General features: G+C 48.1%; 3 protein-coding genes across 4 annotated transcripts; 1 reads left to right on the forward strand and 2 right to left on the reverse strand.

The window, feature by feature from the left end:
- The first annotated feature begins 1,962 nt into the window (after positions 1–1,962).
- Positions 1,963–5,600, forward strand: zbtb39 (zinc finger and BTB domain containing 39). The gene is made up of 3 exons (XM_084446192.1): positions 1,963–2,013; positions 2,558–4,150; positions 4,549–5,600. Exons 2-3 carry the CDS (start codon positions 2,594–2,596, stop codon positions 5,470–5,472), a joined length of 2,481 nt encoding a protein of 826 aa, XP_084302318.1. The 5' UTR covers positions 1,963–2,013; positions 2,558–2,593; the 3' UTR covers positions 5,473–5,600.
- A 2,152-nt stretch (positions 5,601–7,752) lies between these two features.
- Positions 7,753–8,811, reverse strand: ackr5 (atypical chemokine receptor 5; the record flags this gene model as incomplete). Its single annotated transcript, XM_084446193.1, has 1 exon — positions 7,753–8,811. The coding sequence occupies one exon, from the start codon at positions 8,809–8,811 to the stop codon at positions 7,753–7,755; it is 1,059 nt and encodes a 352-aa protein (XP_084302319.1).
- Positions 8,812–12,366: 3,555 nt separating this feature from the next.
- pip4k2ca (phosphatidylinositol-5-phosphate 4-kinase, type II, gamma a) lies at positions 12,367–23,160 on the reverse strand. 2 transcript variants are annotated; one of them, XM_084445859.1, is made up of 10 exons: positions 22,863–23,160; positions 21,979–22,076; positions 21,463–21,568; positions 20,935–21,084; positions 19,707–19,853; positions 18,075–18,113; positions 17,865–17,978; positions 15,220–15,478; positions 14,062–14,165; positions 12,367–13,776 (listed from the first exon to the last, which is right to left on the reverse strand). In XM_084445859.1, the coding sequence occupies exons 1-10, from the start codon at positions 23,019–23,021 to the stop codon at positions 13,696–13,698; spliced, it is 1,257 nt and encodes a 418-aa protein (XP_084301985.1). In that variant the 5' UTR covers positions 23,022–23,160; the 3' UTR covers positions 12,367–13,695. The 2 variants fall into 2 exon arrangements, with proteins under 2 accessions (XP_084301985.1, XP_084301986.1); XM_084445860.1 differs by having other exon boundaries at positions 12,369–13,776; positions 21,472–21,568; positions 22,863–23,158.
- Between the last annotated feature and the right edge of the window lie 198 nt (positions 23,161–23,358).

The following is a 23,358-nucleotide window of genomic DNA, read 5'->3' on the forward strand; positions in this document are numbered from 1 at the left end:
CGAAAGTGAAAACAATACAACAAACAAATCAAAAGAAGGCCTATAGCAACAGTTCTATGTTCAATTCAGATTAATAGGCAATATGCTATTTGCTCCTGCTTAATATGGACAGCAGTCTGCAAAGACATGGTTTTCACAGAGGAGCTCAATCACTTATAACTCTCGATTTATCAGAGCAATATAGCAATATTTAAATGTTTAAAATCTTACAGACATTTTACATACTGCAGCTTTAAGACAAATTCACACTTTTGACTTTTTTAAGTGAGAAAGTGAGGTGTGAATAAACAACGAATGAAAGCAGCAGCTGTTCTGACATAAACTAATACTGTAGCAAGAAAAAAGAGTAAATTGAGTTTTTTGCTTACAAAATAATGTATTTGTAGTGACTGGACCAAAACAGTTATTTTACTTCAGTCTGAATATGAACATAGATATATGTCATATTAGTAGTCGCACCTGCTGCCGTCATTTTAACCCATAGATCAGTATTATTTTACAGTAATTCATCCATCCTCTAAAATCACACAAACAATAGAAAGTCAGTAATGACGTCATGTCCCTCACTGTATCCACTATTCCTATCTACTGTATAATATATCCTCTTCATATCCTTTATGATACATTACTATGTGTCTAGTCTGTGAATATAGGACTTGCTTTGTTGCCATGCCGGGTAAAACCCCTATTATAAATTCAACAGTTTCTGATTATTTTAACCGAAGGATTTTCATGGTCTGTAGTTCTCACTGTTTAGATTGACCAAACTGTTCATGGTCCTGTGTGAATATATGATTATTCTTTTTTCTGATGTTTGAACCTTTTAAGTCGGAGGTTTTCCTGAGTACACATCATCACAGCTTACTCTAGGGGATGATAAATATGCTTCATGATTACCTGGCTCACATGTATGAACATTTTTAATGCCAAACAATTCTGGGCAGCTCAGAGACCGTTCCTTTGATTGCCTGCCATGTTTGATTCACTGCCATGTTACTTTCTTACTCTGTATGTGGAACTTTTATGAATTAAAGAAGAGATTAAATGACCTGAATAAAGGAACTTTTTCTACATTGTCTACTCTCATAGTCTTTGCTGACTGGCATAGCCAGTATAGTATAGTATAGTATAGTATAGTATAGTATAGTATAGTAAAGTATAGTATAGTATAGTATAGTATAGTAAAGCCTAATAATAAGAGGCAATGAGATTAGACTACTGTTTCTACCTTCTTCTCTTCTTTTTTTTTTAACACTTTTCATTGAATCGTGTTATTACCTCCGCCCCAGCGACATTGCAGGGTGAGAGGTAATGTTTTTGGCAGCGTACGTGTCGTAAGTCCATGTTGTTGGTAAAAGTACGTAGGTCTACATGTCCGGACCACAGAGCCTTAGCACCCTCAGTCCGAGCTGACTCAGGCCAGGTGTCCAGCCAGTCAGGCGATGCACTGAACAGTGTGATGGAGGCTGGTACCCAGATAGCAAGCGGATCTGGGCCATATACAGGCCAGACCTGGCCCTTGTGGCTTAGTTCCGGCCCATATATGGCCCAGAATCATTTCACATCCGCTTGCTATCTGGGTAGGAAGGACCTCCGGAAGCAGGACCAGTAGCCTGGAGGTGCTCCGCCCACATCAGTGTTATTAGAGGGTGGCAGACAATGAAGGCCATGCAGTCTGGCATTTGTATCTCCCCTGCCACTTTCACTGAGTCCATGCAGGTTGTTCTTACTAGGGAAGTCCCAGGTAGTGGTAGTGATTAGTTATGGTTAAGCTCCCTCCTCAAAGGAGCGCTATAGTCCCTCCCATACGGCCATCCCTATGTGTAGGCTAGTAGTATTAACCTTCCGTTGTAATACTGTGATGCTCTCCCTCCTCCAGACGCTAGGGGCGCTATTCTAATGAGAAATCCCTTCCGCCTGCCATTCTGTTCACACGTCAGAATAGTGCGACAACAACGTCGGGCGGAAGAAAATAGTTGTTTGGTTACTGGTCGGCAATTCTGTATTTTATGGGTAAGTAACTGATATCGGTTCCCGTTCAATGACTTGCTGAGAGAGTTGTGTGTTTTCCCTGCACAGTTTCTTTGTAGAGATGCCTCTAGCTACTTGGCTAGCAGAGAGCAGAGCAACACGGTGGTTTGTTTTCATTGGTTCAACTCTGCATCCTTCTCGCCCAGCAGAGATAGATATCTGACATCGTGTCGAGAAGCAGAAGTCAGTAAACTCGCACAGAAAACGCCTTTCCATTTTCAAGATATAGCCAGCAATCTAACTTTCTAACTTTTGGTGGCTAAGGAGTATATCACGATTGACTGAGCGTGCTAAAAGACTGACAGAACATGACAAACACTTAAATCAGTCCACAAGTTTCCCCCTTGTTTTTTAAAAGGACCAGTAGCTATATATTGCTGATACTGTACTGTCTATGAATGCCAGTGGCCTCTATTATTTGGTAAGAAAATAACCTGACTAATCTGTAGACATAAGTAGCCATGTTTTTGCAAACTCATATAGCTACATATTTGATGATGATGCTGGTGGTGGTCTCCTCTCCTAGTTGGGCCCTGGGTTGCGCGCCACCGCCGTGCCCAGGATGAGGATCCGGCTGCAGGGTCCTGGCCACGCCGCCGGCCTCCTGTCCGAACTGAACCGCTGCCGCCAGGCCCGCCTCTACTGCGACGTGCTCCTGCAGGTGGCCGGCCGCTCCTTCCCGGCCCACCGCGCCGTGCTCGCCTGCGCAGCGACGCACTTCCGCAGCATGTTCGCCCGTGGCCAGACGGGCGTGTCCGGTAACGCCGGCGCGGCCGCCGCCTCGGCCTACTCCTTGGACTTTGTGTCCTCGGCCAACTTGGACAAGGTGCTGACCTTCATCTACACGGGGGAGATCCTGACGGACCTGATAGACGTGGGCGTGCTGTACGAGCTGGCGGTCAGGCTGGGGGTCAGGGAGCTGGTGAGGGCGTGCCACGCCGCCTTCCCCGACCTGCCGGGCTCCGTGTCCACCGAGGGCGTGGCCGAGCCGTGCGCCGGCGGCGGTGCTGGCGGCGGAGAGCTGGACGTGGCCGTCGCGGCGGGGCCGCCGGCGTCCGTGTGTTCCTCGTCCGCGGCGTCTTGCTCCTCGCTCTCGTCGTCCGCCGGACCTTCGGCCACGCCCACGCCCGCCGGCCCCTCCCCTCTCCCCCAGGGGAGGGTGTCCAGACGGGTGACCTGTGGACGCACGAGCCCCCCGCCCCTGGCCCTCAAGGCCGAGGACGTCCAGTCTCACCTGGGCTACGGGCAGATGACCGGGGCCGGTCAGCAGGCGGGGGACCACGCTGTGTCCGCCAGCCACGACAGTCACATGGAGGGGGCCCCTGGGGGCCTGTCGCTGCAGCTCAAGACCGAGCAGGGGGAGGAGGGGGCGGTCAGGGGGCGTCGTCAGGACGGAGAGGCAGAGGGACAGGGCGGGAGCGGAGCTGGATCTCTGACCCCGTGCCCTTTCCCCGACCCCGTGGCTCAGGTGGGAGCGGAGGCCGGCAGCCCCTCCTCTGGAGACCCCCTGGACGGCTTGCGTTTGGGGACGGTGGAGGGAGGCGTGCCGGTCGGAGAGGAGGAGGAAGAGGAGGAGGAGGAGGAGAGGGATCCTCCGCAGGGGGACGGCAGCGACGTGGCGGAGCAGTGGAGACAGCTGGCCGGGGAGATCATCGAGCTGAGCGACGACGACAACTACATGGAGGAAGAGGAGGAGGACGAAGAGGACGACCTGGTGTGTGTGGAGAACGGGGAAGGAGGAGGAGGAGGAGGGGGGGAGGGGAGCAGTCGGGAGTCGGCGGTCGCCACGGCGACGTGCAAAGCCTGCGGGGCGTCGGTGCCGGCCGACCCGGTCTCGCTGCGGGCGCACGCCGAGGGGCGCCACCTGGCGGAGCTGACCTGCCGCGTGTGCGGGGCGTCGTTCCCGGAGCGCGGCGCCGCCCTGGCCCACGCCCTCTCCCACGTGGGCGTGCCGCTCTTCTCCTGCGACATGTGCCGCCTCCAGTTCTGCAGCCGGGCCAGGCTGCTGCGCCACCGGCGACATGCGGGCGCCGGCCACGCCCACGCCGTCACCGACCAGGGACAGGGAGCGGAGCTGCAGTGTGCCGTCTGCACCAAAGCCCTCGCCAAGGACTTCCAGGTACGTGCCTGGGTTCGAGCACTGGGACAGACTTTGGGTCCAGTGAGGTGTAGTGATGGGTAACGTGCCCTCTTTGCCTGGTCAGCACTGAAAACAGAACTGGAGTTGTCATTTTGTAATATTTTAATTTTGTAAATTGTAAATGTGTAATTTGGAATTGAGTATTATAGTTTATCTCTAGCATAATCTTGGAGGCGGTAGCCACGTTTCACTGTGACTGTACACCGTACATTACATGTAGCAAATAAAATAATCTTGAATCTTGAGTTATAGTGTTGAAATATAGTGTTCTGTAAGTTCTGTGTAGCCACTTAAAATCTATATTCAGACTTGATGATGATGATTATTATTATCGTTATAACCTGTATTTTTTGTCATCTCTCTCTCTTCTGTCCCAGGTGGTCAGAGACCACCTCCTGACCCACGTCTGCCTCCAGTCCCTGAGCTGTGAGGTGTGCCATCTGCCCCAGGCCTCCCTGTGTTCCCTGCTGTGGCACGCCCTCACCCACCTCTCCCTGCCCGTGTTCTCCTGCCCGCTCTGCGCCTGCAGCTTCCTCGAGCGCCCCCTGCTGGACAGACACATGGCCACGCACGCTGAGGAGGAGGCGTCCCCCGGCAGGGAGCACAGCGGGGGGCCCAAGCCGGAGGAGGAGGAGGAGCTGAGCTGCTTCCTGTGCCCCCAGACCTTCCGCTCCTCCTCGGCCTTCCACTACCACCTGAGCCTGCACACCAGCGAGCCCCTGGGAGGGCCGGGCTGGCCGGTCAAGCGCAAGGCCGAGCAGCCGCTGGACGCCCCCTCCCTGGCCTGCCCCCTGGACGGCGTGGCGGGGAGCCTGGGGAAGCTGAGCGGCATGGGCTTCGGCCTGGGCATGGGCTTCGGCCTGTCGGATAAGCTGCTCCAGGGGGCGGTGCCCAACTTCCCCGCGGGACTCCTGACCAACGGGAGCGGCGGGCTGGACGCGGGGGCGGCGGCGGCGGCGGCCCGGGGGAAGTGGTACCGCTGCCGCTACTGCGGCAAGAGGTTCGCCCACTCGGGCGAGTTCACCTACCACCTGCGCATCCACACGGGGGAGAAGCCGTACCAGTGCAAGGTGTGCCTGCGCTTCTTCAGGGGCCGCTCCACCATGATCTGCCACCTGAAGACGCACGCCGGCGCCCTCATGTACCGCTGCACCGTCTGCGGCCTGTACTTCTCCACGCTGAAGCTGGTCTCCTCGCACATGGAGATCCACAAGGACCACCTGCCGCCGGACTTCAACATCGAGCAGACCTTCATGTACAACGACCACTCCAAAGAACCGCTCCCCACCCTGGACACTTGAATAGCAGCTCTCTCTCTCTCTTCTCCCCGGGCCGTCTGTAACGGCCCTGCCTGTCTCTCCCTCTCTCGTCTCTCTTCTTCTCTCGTCTCTCTTCTTCCAACCTGGTTCTGTTTTACTCTCGTCCTTTTGTCTTTCCCTCCCTCTCTCTCTCTTCCCCCGGCCGTCTGTAACGGCCCTGCCTGTCTCTCCCTCTCTCTTGTCTCTCTTCTTCTGTCTTGTCTCTCTTCTTCCGTCCCGGTTCTGTTTTACTCTCGTCCTCTGTCTTCCCCTCCCTCTCTCTCTCTTCCCCTGCGTGTGGTTGTGGACCATAATAATAGACCTAGGCATTTAGAATGTATTTAACTTTTGTGTTTTTCAATATGAAATGGCCTTTTACATAATAGTAGAAACAGGTTTTACAGAAGTATTACGTCCCTCACTTTGCCACTTGGTGGCAGTCTATCCATTCTTGAACTCGCAGTGTGTCAAGGCATTAGGGAGATGGAGCTATTGTCCGTCCTGCATTGCAGTGCCTATTTCTCTCAAGGAAAGTTTATCATCTTGGATATCAGGATATGATTTACTGCTGTGGAGTCATTGTGAAACTATTCAGGAGGAAGAGGTCATTGCGCCGAGGTTTTCCCGAGTTTCAATCGATTTAAAGTGTCTTATTACTGAAAACTAAGTGTTACAAGGCTTCCATCAGTTACATCTACCCATGTAAGTGATGGCCGTTCATTTGTGTATGAGCTTTAAGACTAGTAGACAGTCAAGGTGATGCTTTCATTCATCAGTTCTGTAGAAAATGACCTACGGTAGGTGCGTCTTCCTGAAAACGGTGAAGTTCAGTAGTAATAATATTAATAGACTGTTTATGACATAACCAAACACAAACGTAGTGGAGAAAACATTTGACCCGTTCGTATTTGTGACGGAGTCACACAGGGGAGTGGTTTCAACTCGTACGCGCCCTTTCTCACCTTATCAAATCACACATGCAGTCGTTTTATATCACTTACATGATTGGTTGTTGTACTAATGTTGAATGGTGTGAAAGTGCTCACTTTAAAATTCACATTGTGATCTTCTATTTGGTGTCTTACCTCATGAGTGTGATGATAATTCAAACTATTTATTCTATTTATGCCGTTTTTATCGTATGTACTTTTTAGTGAGAACTTTTGAGTGTTGCCCTTTTTATCTTGTTTCTAGTATTGTTTGTATTGAATAAAATGAAAACATTAATTGAAAAGTTGATTGGTGTCTAATCATGTAATGTTTCACTGTCTTTGTATTTGATGTCTTGCTCCATCATAGCTGTTTTAATGAACAATTTAGCGTATTATCCACTTCCGGATTCATTCCTGAGATGTGTGACCTTTCAACCCTCTACCCCTGTTCCAGATAGGTGACTTCCTGCAATTGTGACACTTGCGGGTTGAAACTCAAGACCTTTCCTTTTGTCCCCTAACAACAACACCATAAAAAAATGTAACATTCCCTCTAGAGTTTGACTTTAAAGCAAACATACATGAACCTTATTCGAGTGTTTAACCAAGTAAATGCCCAGACTGATACAGACGTGGAATCACTATCAAAAGCAAACATAGCAGATGATAATACTGTAATCACCTCACACTTTTTCTCTAAGACTAGTCTGCCATTGGTTAAAAAGGGCACAGCTGTTGTGGATTGGATGCAAACACTATTTGGATGATTTTTATTGGATATTGTACAGTAACATAAATCAGCATTAGCCCCAGTACAAATTCAGCAGCAGCTTTCAGATGCAGTTAATACAAAGTTCATGTTTGTGTGATCAAACATGTATTTATTTATTTTTTAATCTATTGCACTTTGCTTTTTGCTTGTTTACATTCAGAAGTTATAAAGATCAATATATATATGCATCATTCATAAAATATGTTCTGTTTACACATTCCTCCCTGTAATTCCATCCTGCAGGAGTTGCTAGATGTTGCCACGAGTCCCTGTGGGAGTTTGATGATGGAAAAAAATACCAGAAAAAGTTTCATTCCTTCCTCTGTTTACAGTGAGATAAATGAGCCAAACGGGGTTGATTATGAGGGGATGGTGTCTGTAGGTCCATCATCTATGATGACCAAAGCTACAGTATGTGACAACACAGTCAACAACAGGCACCAGGTCTGCTCTGAGGCCCCTTAGGCAGTTAACCACCATGGCAGGCTTTGCCTACAGCTCCCCACCAATCCCAAAGAGTCTTGTCCTCCATTTTCCTCTTCTTCATTGAAGAAAAATGCCAACGCCGTGTCCGTCTGTCTAGGAGTCGACGGCTGAGTGGCTGGTGCTCATGTTACTGAGGCGCCGCTGCTTCCCGGCCCCGGCCCCGGCCTCTCCGCCCCCGGCCTCCCCGCCCGGCGCCTCCCTGGGTAGGTACTGCACCACGTGGTTGATGAGGTTGGTGCGGAAGCTCTTGCTGAGGAAGTTGTAGAGGATGGGGTTGGCCACGCAGTGGAAGAGCGACAGGCATTGCACCACGCTGTACGAGAAAAAGAGCACCTCCACCGCGTTACAGCTGAGCACGGTAGGGTTGGTGTATTCCAGAATCAGCAGGAAGACGACCGTGTGGTACGGCAGCCAGCACAGCACGAACACCAGCGAGTAGACGTGCACCACCCACACCTCCCGGCGGCCCTGGACGTCGGGCGCCGAGCGCACCGCCCGCGCGATCAGCACGTTGCACGCCACGATGACCGAGGTGGGCCCCAGGAACTGGAAGATGAGGTTCAGCATGGAGTTGGCCACAGACCACTCCAGGTAGTTGTGCTCCGGGATGACGTAGCAGCCCGGCTCATCCCACTCCAGGAGGACGACGTGGACCGTCTCCAGCAGGGCCAGGCCGAGAGAGAGGAGCCACAGGCCCCCGCACAGGAGCCAGCGGCGCCGGGTGCCGGCGGGGAAGCAGGCCGGGGACGAGGGCCGGGCCAGGGACAGGTAGCGCTCCAGGGTCATGAAGGCCAGGAAGAGCGAGCTGCTGTAGAAGTTGACCACGTAGATGAGGCTGGTGACCTTGCAGAGGAAGCTTCCCCACAGCCACACCTTGTCGATGCTCACCTCCAGCATGAAGAAGGGCAGCGTCGCCACCACCATCAGGTCCGACATGCTGACGTTCATGACGCAGAACAGCACGCCGCTGGCCGAGTGGCGCCGGCGCCAGTTGACCCACACCACCAGGCAGTTCTCCGCCAGGCCCACCATGAAGATGAACAGGTAGAGCAGGAACAGGGCGATGCGCCGGTAGTCGTCGTCCAGGTGGATGGTGCATTCGAGGAACCAGTTCGTGTCGTTGTACGACATGTTGTGGTAGTCGTAGCTCATGGTCTGGTTGTAGGAGAGCAGAGGAGAGGAGGAGGATTTGAGAAAACTGCGGTGGATTTGAGACCGGTGGTGAATTTAAGCTGATTTCATGCAGTCGTTACATAAGATGTGGAGGAAGGCACACTCAGTTTAGACTGAAACTCTGAGATTGAAGTTTGTTACAACACAGCGAACAGGATTAGGCTTGAATTTCACGGTTTACCTACAGTAGCTATCACCTAAACCTTGAACGAAACACAGAGCCCGCAAGTATATGAAAATCATCAGTAGATTAAAGAACTTCAAGCTGTAACATAATGCACTTCCTACTTAAGAACAGTGTGATTTAATGAATTTTCACATATGGTAAAGTATGGATACGAATATAGCAGCCTACCGTATGTAGTTTGTCGTCTAGTGGTGGGTGATGGTGATGAGGTAAGGGTCCCTCTGGGGCCTCTTCTTGGCTGAGGAGAGGTCTGGAGCCTGCAGGTCTGACTGGGAGACTTTACCAGCAACGCTATCCTGGTTCATCTGAGCGCTGGCAGCTAGGAGGATCAAGCAATGGCCGTCCTCCCTAGTCTCTCTCTCATCCTGCCGTCCCTATCTCTCTCATCTCACTAACAACCCCCCCCCCCCCCCCGCCATCCTCAGTGCCAGAGTTGACAGGACATCCTCACTGGGTGGGCACTGAGCAGGAAAGCCTACATCAACTCATGGGGAGTTTTGGTTTGGGGCCAAACACTGGAGTCTGGTCTGTAAATGAATAACAGCCCAGCGGAAATATCACCCATTTCACCGTTCTTTCAAGGAAACCTTTTGATAGTTGGAGAGGCTAAGGGTTAGTTTCAACATATTGAAAGTATGCATTTCATTTCATTTATTTATTTAAAAGGGACAGCGTACAGTTAAAACATATACATTACGCATAGACTACTATGACAACATATAATGCAGTGTACCAGATTCGAGCTTCAAGCTAATTTGCATCTGCAGTCCCCTTGGCAGGTCAGAGCCAATGCAAATTTGCATTAGTGATTAGTGATAATTAAGATAAAGCCTTCAATCCTAAACGAAAGGTAAATCATAAATCGAGGGATAAGCCACCGCTGAAGTATCATTCCTTTGGGACAGATTTGTCCTGCTGCAAGGTAAGGGTTGTCATCTTTTGTCAAACATCAGATAAGTTGAAAGGTTTTTGGGGTACAAACCTGGTACTGTATGTGGCTGATATACTATAAAAACAGAGAGTGCAGGACAATGCCAGGAAGCCCCCTGCTCTGTAGAGTGGTGTTGAGAGGCAGGCAGAATCACGGATGGTAGGAAGCCTGTAGGAGCTCAGACCCAGCTGAGGAAGAGGCCTTTAACACCTCCTCTCTGGGAGCTCCTCCATCCCCCTCACCTCCTCTCTGGGAGCTCCTCCATCCCCCATCCCCCTCACCTCCTCTCTGGGAGCTCCCCCATCCCCCACCTCCTCTCTGGGAGCTCCTCCATCCTCCCCACCTCCTCTCTGAGAGCTCCTCCATCCCCCTCGCCTCCTCTCTGGGAGCTCCTCCATCCCCCATCCCCCTCACCTCCTCTCTGGGAGCTCCTCCATCCCCCTCACCTCCTCTCTGGGAGCTCCTCCATCCCCCATCCCCCTCACCTCCTCTCTGGGAGCTCCTCCATCCCCCTCACCTCCTCTCTGGGAGCTCCCCCATCCCCCATCCCCCACCTCCTCTCTGGGAGCTCCTCCATCCTCCCCACCTCCTCTCTCAGAGCTCTCCTCACCACCCACTTCACCATCAACTAGCAGGGCACTCGGAGAGCACACACCTCGGCCCATGATGCATGTCGTCAGCATGACAACACTACCCTAAACTTAACAACTCGACTTGACTCGCTTGCGCAAAAGGCGAGTCCAATTGCGGGAAGAAGCTCTTCCTGAGCCAGCACCATAGTCACTAGTGATCACTTGTCAACAATGTGTAGTAGCCTAAATTAAATGAATAGTGAAATTAGTCCTATGGTGCAAAAAGCATTTAACTTAGTCTAACTGACACAGCTTCTAGGTGTCCGTTCGTAGCATGAGATTTAGAGAAATTGTTTAAGATCATAAGTGATTACATTTACACCTTTTCCCGAATAATAATGAGGAACAAGGGTGGGAAAAATATCTGTTTCCGTCAAATGTGTGCTTTTCTAAGCACAAATAGACATGGGCACCGACATATATTACAATTTACCAGTATATTTTGTCCTTGATCTCAAGGAGGGAAACATATTGTCTGTATTTCCATGACAGAGCGCACGTTGTCAGAACCATAGACACAACTGGATTGTGATGCATTGTGCACGGGTAACGTTGACGTTAGATTATAAACAGGAAATGTAGGCTATTTGTCCATTGTGCAAGAGTAACAAGTAATGTACTTAAAAAAAACATTTAAATTTCAGTAACTGTAACTACGTTAAGTAATTAGTTACATTACTAATTACCGCCAAAAGTAATGGAGTTACAGTAACACGTTACTCCCAACACTGGTGGTTTGTAAATGTTGAAAGATTTTGAAAAATGCAACTGACAAAACCCTCGCCCCTCCCTTCAGGCCTGCCTCCAAAGCCACTCCTCCAAACGACACTAGGCAGGTAGGTTGACAGGCAGGTAAGCCATCCAATCATTTTAAGTTGGCAACTCAAAATGATTGGACAGACTTTTTACAGTCCTGTGACTTCCACATGTTTATTTATTGATTGCTGTCGAGATGAGCAATTGTCAATTGCAAAAAATATAACCAAAAGTGCTTCTGAGAGCCAAACCGCATCTTTCAGACATAAACAGCACAGAAAACATAACCTCTTCCTGGGACTTTGCTCTGGGCAGAGGCAATCAAACAGCAGCTTGCCACCTGTAGGTGATTTTCAGTGATGTAACTGGGATCGTTTGTTTAATCTGTCTAGCTGCTTAGTTTCTAGAACCACCTGATGTCCCCAATCATGTCCAGTGCTTAGACACACTGGAGTCCTCCCTCTCCATCTGTGTTTCCATTGTTCTGCAAATTAAAGTGACCGCTCAAATACACTCAACAGCCTCCGGGAGGTCACATTGGCCAGTTTTCCCATTAACTGCAGATTAATGACATGTTCTGTTTTGAACTGCTTTGTGTTCCAAATAATTCTCTCTCTCTCTGGATGGTCAGCATCTTTCCCCCTTTCCTCTACCCCCCCCCCCCCCGGCGTCCATCCTGCGCTTCCCTTTGTTGAAGTGTAGTAAATCCTCTTCTCCTAAAGCAACAGGAAGAGCACCGTCAGCAGAATTGTGTCTTCTGGAAAGGCTGAAACAGAGCCTGTCCTTGTACTCGCACTATGCAGTTGAGCTGACTTATGTGGGGCACGAGCAAAACAAATAGCAGGATGAGTCAAAGCACACTCTCCAGTTGTGAATTAAATAACAAAGTAATCATAATGGGATAAGGATATTTATTCAAACTAAATGGTCAGATACCTCAGATCAGATGATTAGATCAGTGAATACATTTCAGTACAGTACTGGCGATGCATACTACTACTTCTATGATTTGGTTAACCCAATTATATCCAATGTTGCTCTAAGGACACCATTAGTTCAGGAACCAGGGGCAAGCTTCTCCATCAGTAATAATCAGATGGAAAATCTACCAGAGGAAATATCTTACTAAGTTTTCATTGGGATTTTGCCAGGTGAGACATTCATTGTCATTCATTGTCTACACTTTTTCCACCATAACACACTTGAGAAATAATGACACAGACAGGACATCGTTCAGAAAATCTTTGTAAAATATATTTGGTCCAAAAGCTGATTTTGCAAAAATACATGATGTGCAATCACAATTTCACAAGGCATAATGTACCTACTCCCCCATTCCAGTGTATTCAAACCCTATACTAATAACTCTTCATCACATTGTAAGGCTAATTGCATAAAGCAGCTGAAATGTAGTGCTATTCGTTTTATTAATTATCTCATGATATACCCAAGCCAGCACTATGGAGACTGCTCAAATGTCACCATAAACAACAGTAATCACATTTTAACCCCAGATGAGTCTTATTTCTAATAATATTTTCTTCTATAACCATCACATTGATTCCTCTTGTAATGCTTCTTAAGATCACAGCTCAGTTTGATGCACAATGAAACTTCCCAGCATTCCAGAATGTCCGTTAAGAGTCTGTCATCAGGCTCTGGTCCAGGATCCTCCTGGTTAGAGGAGAGGAATGTTCTCGGCTGCACGGCGATTCCCACCACCACACTTTCCCTTTGAAAGCTGGATCAGCTCAGACCTACTGGGCTCACTACTCTGAGATGTCCAGCTGCTGATTAAACACCTACCAGATCAGAGACGGGCGCATCACCGTGAAGCAGGATCGCCAAGGTACTCCGCTAACTTTCCATACTTTTTTTTTTTTCCAGTTCATACAAAGATGTATAACTGACGAGATACTATTTAAATTTAAAGCTTTGTTTCATTTAGCTTGTGATCTTCCAGAAACCTCAACTTGTTTTTTCCAACCTTGTTATTTAGCGATCCTGCTTTGTGGTATGATTCAGTCTCTTCACCACTTTCTCATCTGCTGTACCACCTCACATAAGACCAATAAGCAAGAGTCCTTCAAGTACCCTTCTGTTCCACAGTCAGAGTGCTTTTCCATATGGAATTAATCTTATAAATGTTCAATCTCGAAATAAATATGCATCAGTAGTATATTACAACAGCGGGAACAGCCACACACCATATGAAATTCAAAACCATTAGTGATTACAATTATTGGGTGGCTGTTGGTGATGTCAGATAAAGATTAAAGGTCACGGGGAAAGAGATAGAACCTCTGATGTCAGTTGGAAGCTGTACCAATGACGGTCATAGCGTAATGTAGTGCGTGTTATGCAAAAATTTTGGAAATGAAATCCCGAAATCGTTTGGCATACTGCTCTGGATGGACAGTGGAGATTTCAGCACCAGCCTGAGAGAGAGAAACAGAAATTTGTAATGTGAAAAAAGGCGTTCATGTCAGGGGGAAAATGCCCTTCGCATCTCATGGATGGAAACTGTACATAAAAAGTTCATCTCACAAAAACACATGAATAAACAAAGAGAAAGCCATTCAGAGTGAGATGCAAACAGGACCTCCTTTTTTTCTGTCCCCCCGCTCCCTCCCGCTCCCTCCCCTCTCCCTCCCCTCTCCCCCCCCTCTCCCCCCCTCTCCCCCCCTCCCCTCCCTCCCTCCCTCCCTCCCTCCCCGCCTCACCCCGTGTTTGACGGTCTTGGCCGCATGAGCAGCTTTCTTCTTGGTGTCGTACTGAGTCAGCACATCGATGAGACCCATGAAGTACACCTCCCTCTGAGGGGCTCCTAGAGGTACAGACAGGAAGTTGTCAAAGCGCCAGACCCCTCTGGGGATCATTCCTGGCACAGCAGATTACAATTCTGAGGAACAGTACTCATGCCCTTATAGCACTTCCTCGAAATGGCACAAGCTGTGCGGGTCACTCGAATGAAGAAAACAAACTTGAATGGATTGTGTAGGGTTAGACTTCCTGGTTCCTGGACTCAGAATTAGTCCTAGACTAGAAAAAATGTCAGTGGAGTGGAGATTCTCCATTAGGTTGCGTGTCCACCGGGGAGCTGGCGCTGTTTTCTCTTTGTTGGGTAATGAGCTCTAGGGCGCTATACAGACGAGATCTGTGTTCCAAGCGCTTTTTAGCGCTGTAGCGCCGTGAGCTCTAGGCTCTTTTTCAGTTGAAAAAAGTTTAACTTTTTGGGCTAGAGCGCAGGCTGTAAACAGCTGTTCTGATGACTAGGATAGTCAATTTGGCAAAACTGCAGAGACAGCTAACATTAGCACTAGCTAACATTTGCCAGCTATTGAACTTGGCTAATTAATCTGCAGTCTGCAATAACATAACACTCGTTGGTAACGTAGGTGTAAAACATCGGTAGCGTAGCCAGCTCTAAACTCCAGCTCTTGTGCGCTGTAAGCAGTTGTAAGCTTGGCGCTGTTCAGCTACATACTCGCCGGTGGAGACACAGCCTTAAACGATCCGCTTCATTGTAGAGGACGATGTGCCCAGGAAGCCTTTGTTCAAATGGGATTTTCTTATCTCCCTCTTTGCTGTAAGTAAAATCTGACGCAGACGTCAAATATTACACTCCGAGTGTCGACATTTTTAAAGGAGTAGTAAAGGGAAAATGCATGTTTAGCCCTGTTTTAAGGTTACTTATGATCATATACAATGGTTCAGATCAAAACGTTGACAAAACCAGCACTTTTGAGAAAGTCTGATAATTGCTCTACCACAGTTTTGGTCATACAATGGATGTGGGTGGGCACCTTGAAAAATCATTCAAAAAACATGTTAAACTCTCGATTTCAAAGACGAGACATTTTCAAGCACACAGAACGTACCGGCGGCGCTCCTGACGGCGTACACGTCCACGTGCGGGTCGAACTCCCCGGGCCCCAGGGGCTTGCAGGAGGACATGTAGCCGGCGACGCCGTCGGGCGAGTTGCCGTAGGAGCCCGCCGCGGGCGCCAGGCCGTTCTCCGGCTCCTGGTCCTCCTCGTTGGGCGGCTCCTCGCCCTCCTCCTCCTCCCGCTCCGCCCTTCCCACGTCGTGGATACCCAGCAGCAGGCTGTAGTCCATGATCTTCAGCTTCACCAGGAACTACGGCGACACAAACGCGGCGCAAAACCGTCACAGTGGCGGCGGCGGTCAAATGGACGAGGATGCAGTGGTGTTTCTTCTGTATGCTCACATTTACTAGGGGAATTACAAAATGGCCGCCCCACCACAGGATCTGAGAGCTGCTGTTTCTGTGGACAGTTTTAAAGGGCAGCTAAAGACGCACCTCTACAGACAAGCCTTCGAGTGCTAGGCCGTCTCTATCTGACGCACTCTCTCCTTTCGGCTTGCCTGTTTTCCCCGGGCACTGACCTCTTTTATGTCACTATGTTTATGTGTACTATTTTTCTTTAATGTATTCAGTGCACGTGTATGTATCTGATTGGACTATGATGTTTTTAATGTTCCTACTGTAAAACTGTGTGAAAATCTGTAGTATATTTTTATCCTGTATTACATCAATACATCTGTATTACTCTCATGTAGTAATCATTTTATTAGAATAATGAATAAACTTCACTTTAGTTGGAACAACTGGAGTCAATAAGATAACAAATGGTTGTTTGTAAAAGTAGCCTACAGTTTGTAACATGATCCTAGGAGGACACAGGAAGCTGCTAGGGTCCAGGGGGCAAGAGCTCAGCTGATGCAAAGACAAGTTGACCGTTTGTGACCATACTGTATATGTGTTAAATGAGCATTCCTTGTATGCAAATTTGTTTGTCATGTGATCCTGGCCTGAAGCCAGGATATAAACTCGGCACCTCGATGAGAAGGTTAGTATTGCCTAGAGATTCGACCCATGTGTTAGGCATGCTCAATAAATTGTTGATTCGACGTTGTTGGCCTCCTTGAAGTTCTGTTCCACACGAAGATTATGCTTTTGAAATACACTGCAAATCCATACCAGGTTTTGCTCGTTACTTTGCAGTGAGAGTAGTGTTGCCAACTTGGCGACTGTCGCTATAGCCGGCGACAAATCTAGCCAGTTTTTCTGGTCATTTGGGGAATGATTGTGTTGACAAAGCTCTGCAAAAGAATCCAACACATCCCGTGTTCACGTTACAATCGAGCTCATAATAGCTGAGTAGGTCTACGAGGACTCCTCCTCCTCCTCAGCGATCACACAGCCAGTCTGACTAGATAGCAGCCCGCAACAAATATGTAAACAGTGTGTAGGTCTACATTCATTAGGCCGCTGCACATCTTTAAAAAAAAAAAAAAGCTAATGTTATAGTTATGCCCACGAAAAAATACATTTGTAAATTCATAAATAGTTTGTAAACTACCTGGCCAGCCTTATCTATTCATGTGCCTCTTTCAGAATTGGATATTATGGAAATTAGTTGATTATGTCATCTAGCTACTTCTAGCTACTGTTGGTAGAACCAGAAGCTATTTCCCTTACAGAGGAGCTGGCAACATTGAGTGAGAAACGCAGCAGGCAAAGAGCGGAGAGTGGCAGGCAAAATACATGTAATTTGAGAGATTAGAAAAAGTGGTGGGGGGTAAAGCCTATATTTTGAAATGCGCTGCCTTTTAACTGACTGTGAATGCACGCGCATACAGATCCAAACACACATCCACAGTATCAGATATCCACGCTACACTGGCCCAATCCTAATGCCCACACTCACAGATGCATTGTCTTTCAATATAAGTGACTTTGACAGGCAGGCTCCTGACCCCCCCTAACCCTAACCCCCAGCCCTCCTCTGTACCAGAACCTGTTCTAACCCTAACCCAGCCCTCCTCTGTACCAGAACCTGTTCTAACCCTAACCCAGCCCTCCTCTGTACCAGCCCCTGGTCTAACCCTAACCCAGCCCTTCTCTGTACCAGAACCTGTTCTAACCCTAACCCAGCCCTCCTCTGTACCAGCCCCTGTTCTAACCCTAACCCAGCCCTCCTCTGTACCAGCCCCTGTTCTAACCCTAACCCAGCCCTTCTCTGTACCAGCCCCTGGTCTAACCCTAACCCAGCCCTCCTCTGTACCAGCCCCTGGTCTAACCCTAACCCAGCCCTCCTCTGTACCAGCCCCTGTTCTAACCCTAACCCAGCCCTCCTCTGTACCAGAACCTATTCTAACCCTAATCTAACTTCCCTCCATACCACCCTGTTTGGCTTCTCCAGTTGTTTTTCCAATGCATGGCCACTTCTAGGATGTGTGGATTGGTCGTTATTTTATCACTGAATCAGTCTGTTCTCCCTAAATATTACCCTTAAACACGAATGGGGAAAAACTAAGTATTGTTTTGTGCTATATTGGTCTATTGACAAAAGACCAGCTGCATCTACATAATGAGGCACCGACTCTCACAACTACACGCCTACTCTGAAACAGCCAACACTGCCAGAATGATCACACTGCCCCCTTGTGGCCTGTTCTTGTGGAAGGTTCCACTCTACAAGCGAGAAAGTCACCTGACCTCCACATCTCTGTTGAGCTTCTCCATCATCTTCTCCTTCTGCTCCTCAGTCACATACACCTTCTGCATGTTGTTCCTGAAGTCCATGTCCTTGTAGGTGGGAAGCTCTTTTACCTGGAGGATATTCATTTCTAAAGATCACGGCGCGCGCCAGGGAAATGGGTGCAAACAGCCAGTAATACAGGTGGAGCGTGTGCGGGCTCATCTTACCCTCTCTTTGTCACTCGCTTCTCGTGACACCATGGAGCCCTGCCAAAGACAGACACAAACAAAGTCAGTCGTTTTATTGTGTTGTCCTCGCTTCACTGCATCCTCACTTCACCGCGTCCTCTCCACTTCCTCTAAAAAGGAGAGACTTAAGAGCTTTTCAAATCACTGCAATATGTCCAAACAATTGGTTTCATCTAAACCATGCCGAATGTGAACGTCTGTTGAATGTCCAAGATGAAACCAACTTTACCTCGGACCGTTATCTCAGTGCAACCTGCTCGGCGAGTGTTTACGCCAGTGTTTACCTGGCGGAATTACTGCATGTGAAATGCAGATGTAGCCGTCTTTCACATGCCTTTCAGTAATTCAGCCAGCTAAACAATAAACAATCACGTTTGGAATTATGGGAGGAAGTTGGGGTCAATTTTGATTGATGATTCATTTGCATGATTTTTTTTTAACGTGTTAAAGTTTCCAGATAACGCATTAATGTTGACAGCCCTATAAAAATTTTAAAAAATCCAGAAGGTAGCATCCTCCAGCAGTCACAGAAATCGCCCTGCCTCTCGTATCGTGTTGGGATCAAACTCTCCGGAATCTCCGATGGCTTGGAAACGCTGGATCAGACCGCCTTTGTGTTCATACACAGTTTCGACCGCTCGGCTGTAGAAGTTCCATCGTGTTCCTTCGTCAAGTTGAGCAGCAATCTTGATGTGCACCTGCCTTAGCACAGGCTTCTTGACTTTCTCCGGCAGATGCTTCATGTCATTCAGCCCAGTGGGAACGCATGCTGTGTCCGTGCCTGTCGTGTGAGAAAGCACGCACGGAAAACTAAACGGTTCTTTACCTTGGCGGCATCCGGTTAGCCATACTTTGTTGGTGTATCAGTTTTGTGAAATAGTTTTGGCATGCTACTGCTGCTGCTTGCCTTTTTCGGTTACTTTGCTGCTGCATTTGGACATCGATGTCAGGTCGATGAGGTGTTAGTGCTTTCACTCAATCATTTTTCAGTCAATGTCCTATTTCCAAATGGGGTTTGTTCTGAGGTAAATGGTGGTCATGAGTGGAGTTAGCCATGGATGTCACTTTGATAAAAATAATACATTAATATATCACATTTAAAAATGTTAATGAATCATATGGATTATTATAATAGTATACTAATATAAGACTGTCACTGTGATGTAATGTTAACCAATATGTTTACGAGTCTGTTGACGAATCAACAGTTTGACTGTACAGCGTCCATCTTGTTGTGACTGAATGTCGTACAGTAAACATATCAACATACGACCCTTGACATATTATAAATGTGCTGTCATATCAGCCAATGATACAAGTGATTCTGGGCAGGTGGCTAAAGCTAGGCTAATGATTCAGTCCCAGATTGCCACCTGGGCAGAAACCAACTGACTGATTTTCGCAAAGTGCCCGAGAGAACACCGGATTCCACAATGGAAAACAGCAACTGACAAAAATAGACATTTTATAGCTGATTACACTCATGTTTACTTTTTTTCTTATTACTAAATAACTTGAATAGTTTATTTCTATCACTGAATGGCGAAATTCGTGCTTATTTATTGTGGGAGCTGCCCGGTGTTAGCGGCCGGGCCTGGATGGGAGACTCACCTTGAGGTCGTACTTCCTGTGGACCACCAGCCTGTGGCTGAACATGTTCCTCATGACTATGAGGTACGTCTCCTCGCTCTCCACGCCCACGCGGTACATGCCCAGGAACTGAGGCAGCAGGGTGCTGCCGTGGCATTTCACGATGTGCTGCAGAGACGACACACAACAGAGCACACACCGGCATTCAACACTGCTGCACAGATATAATATGTTTGCGTTGGAGGAAGTGGAAGTTAGGCTGCCCAGGTTGAGCATTAAAGGAAGTTAATATTGTTCCCGAAAAGAACAGAGTAGACTGGAGGCAAAAGAAAAAGAAAAAACTAATAGCATTTATTTGATTGAAAATATTGTTTCACCAATAGTCTTTCATTCTCCTTCCACATCCCATGCTCACCCCCACTGTCTCGCCTAGGCCTTAGTGCTGTCTATCCAGGTTATGCATTTGGCCCCAGACTCAAGACTGCAAGACTATTAAAAGGGACACACTTCAAACTGACCTCATTCACAGAGTCCCCTAGCTGGAACACGGCCGAATGCTCACAAAAGACAAGATGCTGGCGAGGGGACAGGAACATACTGTATCTATTTATATTCTGCTATTCTCCATACATCCTCTGCATGCACCCAAAATGAGCAGAGGCACTCTGGATGCAAGGTAAACGAGGCCCCCAGGACACACAAACGAGGAGTGAACCGTTCTGCAGTGCTGCGGACCCAAGAGCCCCCACTGTTCTGATAATAATCTAGTCATTCAGCGCCTTACAACAAGCCCTCTCACACATAGCTGCCATTCTCTCACCCCCACAGAGCTCGACGTACCCCCAGGCGTATCACTCCTACCGGGACACGTGAACACATCTTTAGGATGCCATTTTGAAATAGAGGGGCTCTTGTCATTGAAATAGATGCATACACCAGAGAGTTCTCTTTTCTAGTCGGTCCTTCGGCTCCCTCAAAATGCACTGAGGAAAACTAAAATCTGAGATCTCTCCTCTCAACCTTGTCCTCCACAACATTTTGAGAACGAGACAAGGGGAGAGGTCATAGACTTGGAGAGACAATCACCTCTAGTTGACACCACGATCAGCTGTCTTCCTGAACAGGTCTCTCTTGAAAAATGTATTTTGATATCAATGAGACTAACCCGAATAAATCAAGCTTAATTAAATAGATAAAATCAAAGATTCGATAGAATTTATTTTTCTCTTCCATCTATGAGAGGCGCTACCTGGTGGTACTCAGACAGGATGTTGTGCATGTCGGCCACATCCTCACTGGAGATCTGCTTGACCACCAGCGTCCGGTCGTACGAGGTCAGGAGCAGCCCCTCCCCCTGGGCGCCACCACTGCTCAGTGGGGGGCTGCGCGTCAGTGACACCTGGAGTCACACACACACACACACACACACACACACACACACACACACACACAAACACACACACACACAATTGAGTTAATTACTTGTAATGTATTTGTACATCCATCAAAGACTATTATGCTGCGTTCACACCGGGCGTGGCGAGAAAATTCACACCACCCAGTTCGCCCAAATCTCGCCGCAGGATCCAATGGGTTGCCGCGCGAATTCGCCGCAGAAAGTTCCAAAAATTGAACTTTTGCCTGGTTCGCGCCGCCAGTGCCGCCCGCCGCCCAGTTCGCGCAAATTGTATTGACTTTCTATGTAAACTCGCCACGCGCCCGGAAAAAATCGTGCCCGGTGTGAACAGAGCATGAGGCTATTAAAGTGCATTCGTACCACTCGTACCTGGTAGTCCAAATCCTCAATTCCAAAGCGCTCTCTGAGATTCCGGAACACTTGGGGACAGTATTCCTTGAATTTGAAATGTCCCGGAAGATTCTCTCTACAAAGGAAGAGCAAAGCATCCTCACACTTAACTGTACTTGCATACCCTCAGTCTGCATTTCCCAATGCAACATATCTTTCACAGTGTTCACAGTTTAACACAAGCCAAAGGAACTTCTTGAATGTTTCAATAAGGACGTCAAGGGTATAATTAATTAGTAGGATTTGTCAGTTGTCTGGTAAACACAAAATTCAAACTTCGCTCCTCCTCCCTGCTCCTTCCCGCCCACCGTGTGACAAATCAAGATGTTTGTTTGTAATTGTGGCAACCACTCAATACATAAAATACACAAAAAGGACAGAATGCTGACAATATTAGGATTCAATCACACATAATGTTAATGTTGACCATCACTATTACACTTCCTGTAACTAGCCTACTGATTGCTAGCCGGTACAGTAGCCTACTTGTTGAAGAGGTGGTTGTTGACTTTGATCTTGGTGTTGGCTTTAAAGTCATCAGGGAGTAACATCACAGGTACAGGCACCTGGATCAGGTCATTGATCTGCAGAGACAGAGAGACAGAGACAGAGACAGAGACAGAGAGACAGAGAGACAGAGAGACAGAGACAGAGACAGAGAGAGAGAGAGAGAGAGAGAATTGCATACAGGCGATTACCCAAGCCAACACACACTCAAGACTGCACGCGGCTACAGTCGATGATGGTGACGCTTCCTAGAGGTGGGGGTAGTTCCTAGAGGTGGGGGTAGTTCCTAGAGGTGGGGGTAGTTCCTAGAGGTGGGGGTAGTTCCTAGAGGTGGGGGTAGTTCCTAGAGGTGGGGGTAGTTCCTAGAGGTGGGGGTAGTTCCTAGAGGTGGGGGTAGTTCCTAGAGGTGGGGTAGCAGTCCACTACAATCAAAGTCAATGACAGTGAACGTGTAGCTAACATCTTTGCAAGAAAACACTTTCTGATCAAAATTAGAAACTTGCTGCTGTCGCCCAATGTAGGAGCTAGACCAGTTTATTGCTATCGTAGCTACTGCACCATTATGCCAACCAGTACATATTGCATGTTAGTTAGCTATCTAGCTACAGTAGGCTAATTAGCATGGCAAGCCAGAAAGGCTAGTTTAGCCAACTGCTTTGTAATTGAATGCTAAAGTTAGAGCTGCAGTGTACTTCAGCACTTAAAGCAACAACGAAAACGTTACGGGGGTTTAACATTGCGTATAGGACATGAGCATACACGGAGTTAATATCAGTCAGCTAGTGCTAGCCACACAGCCATCTTAGCTAAACTACCTGCAGTGGCTAGCTGACTTGCTACTGTAGTAATGTGTCGGGACTCACCGAGTGATTGACGCCCCACATGAACACGCTCAGGACGGGGTCGCTCGCACGGAACACCTTCACCTTCTGCTGCACAAAATGCTTCTTCTTAGTCTTAGTCTTCGGGGCCAATATGACCATCGGACTGGAAACAGCGCACGAATTCCCACCAGACGCCATCACGACCGAGCTAGGCGTGAGAACCTGTCGGGAGATTTAAACCGTGATCTTTCGCACTTCTCCGTGGCACTTCGTCACAGCAACACGCCCATCAAAAGTCACTCCACCTACAAATTATAATTTACAGATTATCTCCAGAACGCTAGTTGTTACAACGCATATCCATGATGTCAATTGTCTTTTAATCCAGTCCATTGAGTTCACACACATTCCAAAAAAAAAAAGATTTTCGGTCGGCCCTCATTTGCCCACCACCTGCGTCACCCTTTGGACTGTGTGTTGAAATGATGGACAGGTGTCAGAGACCAAGGAGACAGTGCTTTAAGGCTACGTAGTC

This window comes from Borostomias antarcticus, assembly GCF_949987555.1.
Source record: "Borostomias antarcticus genome assembly, chromosome: 11".
In the NCBI taxonomy this organism is placed as follows: domain Eukaryota; kingdom Metazoa; phylum Chordata; class Actinopteri; order Stomiiformes; family Stomiidae; genus Borostomias; species Borostomias antarcticus.

Bases quoted from the DNA above. Each gene is read 5' to 3' on its own strand.
- zbtb39 (XM_084446192.1), top strand. From the start codon at position 2,594: ATGAGGATCCGGCTGCAGGGTCCTGGCCACGCCGCCGGCCTCCTGTCC. The intron at 4,151-4,548 runs GTACGTGCCTGG...CTTCTGTCCCAG, and splicing joins CCCTCGCCAAGGACTTCCAG to GTGGTCAGAGACCACCTCCT.
- pip4k2ca (XM_084445859.1), bottom strand. From the start codon at position 23,021: ATGGCGTCTGGTGGGAATTCGTGCGCTGTTTCCAGTCCGATGGTCATA. The intron at 19,854-20,934 runs GTAGCGCCTCTC...TCGTCTCTGCAG, and splicing joins TCCTGTCTGAGTACCACCAG to CACATCGTGAAATGCCACGG. The intron at 14,166-15,219 runs GTACGTTCTGTG...CTGTACCTCTAG, and splicing joins CGCCGTCAGGAGCGCCGCCG to GAGCCCCTCAGAGGGAGGTG.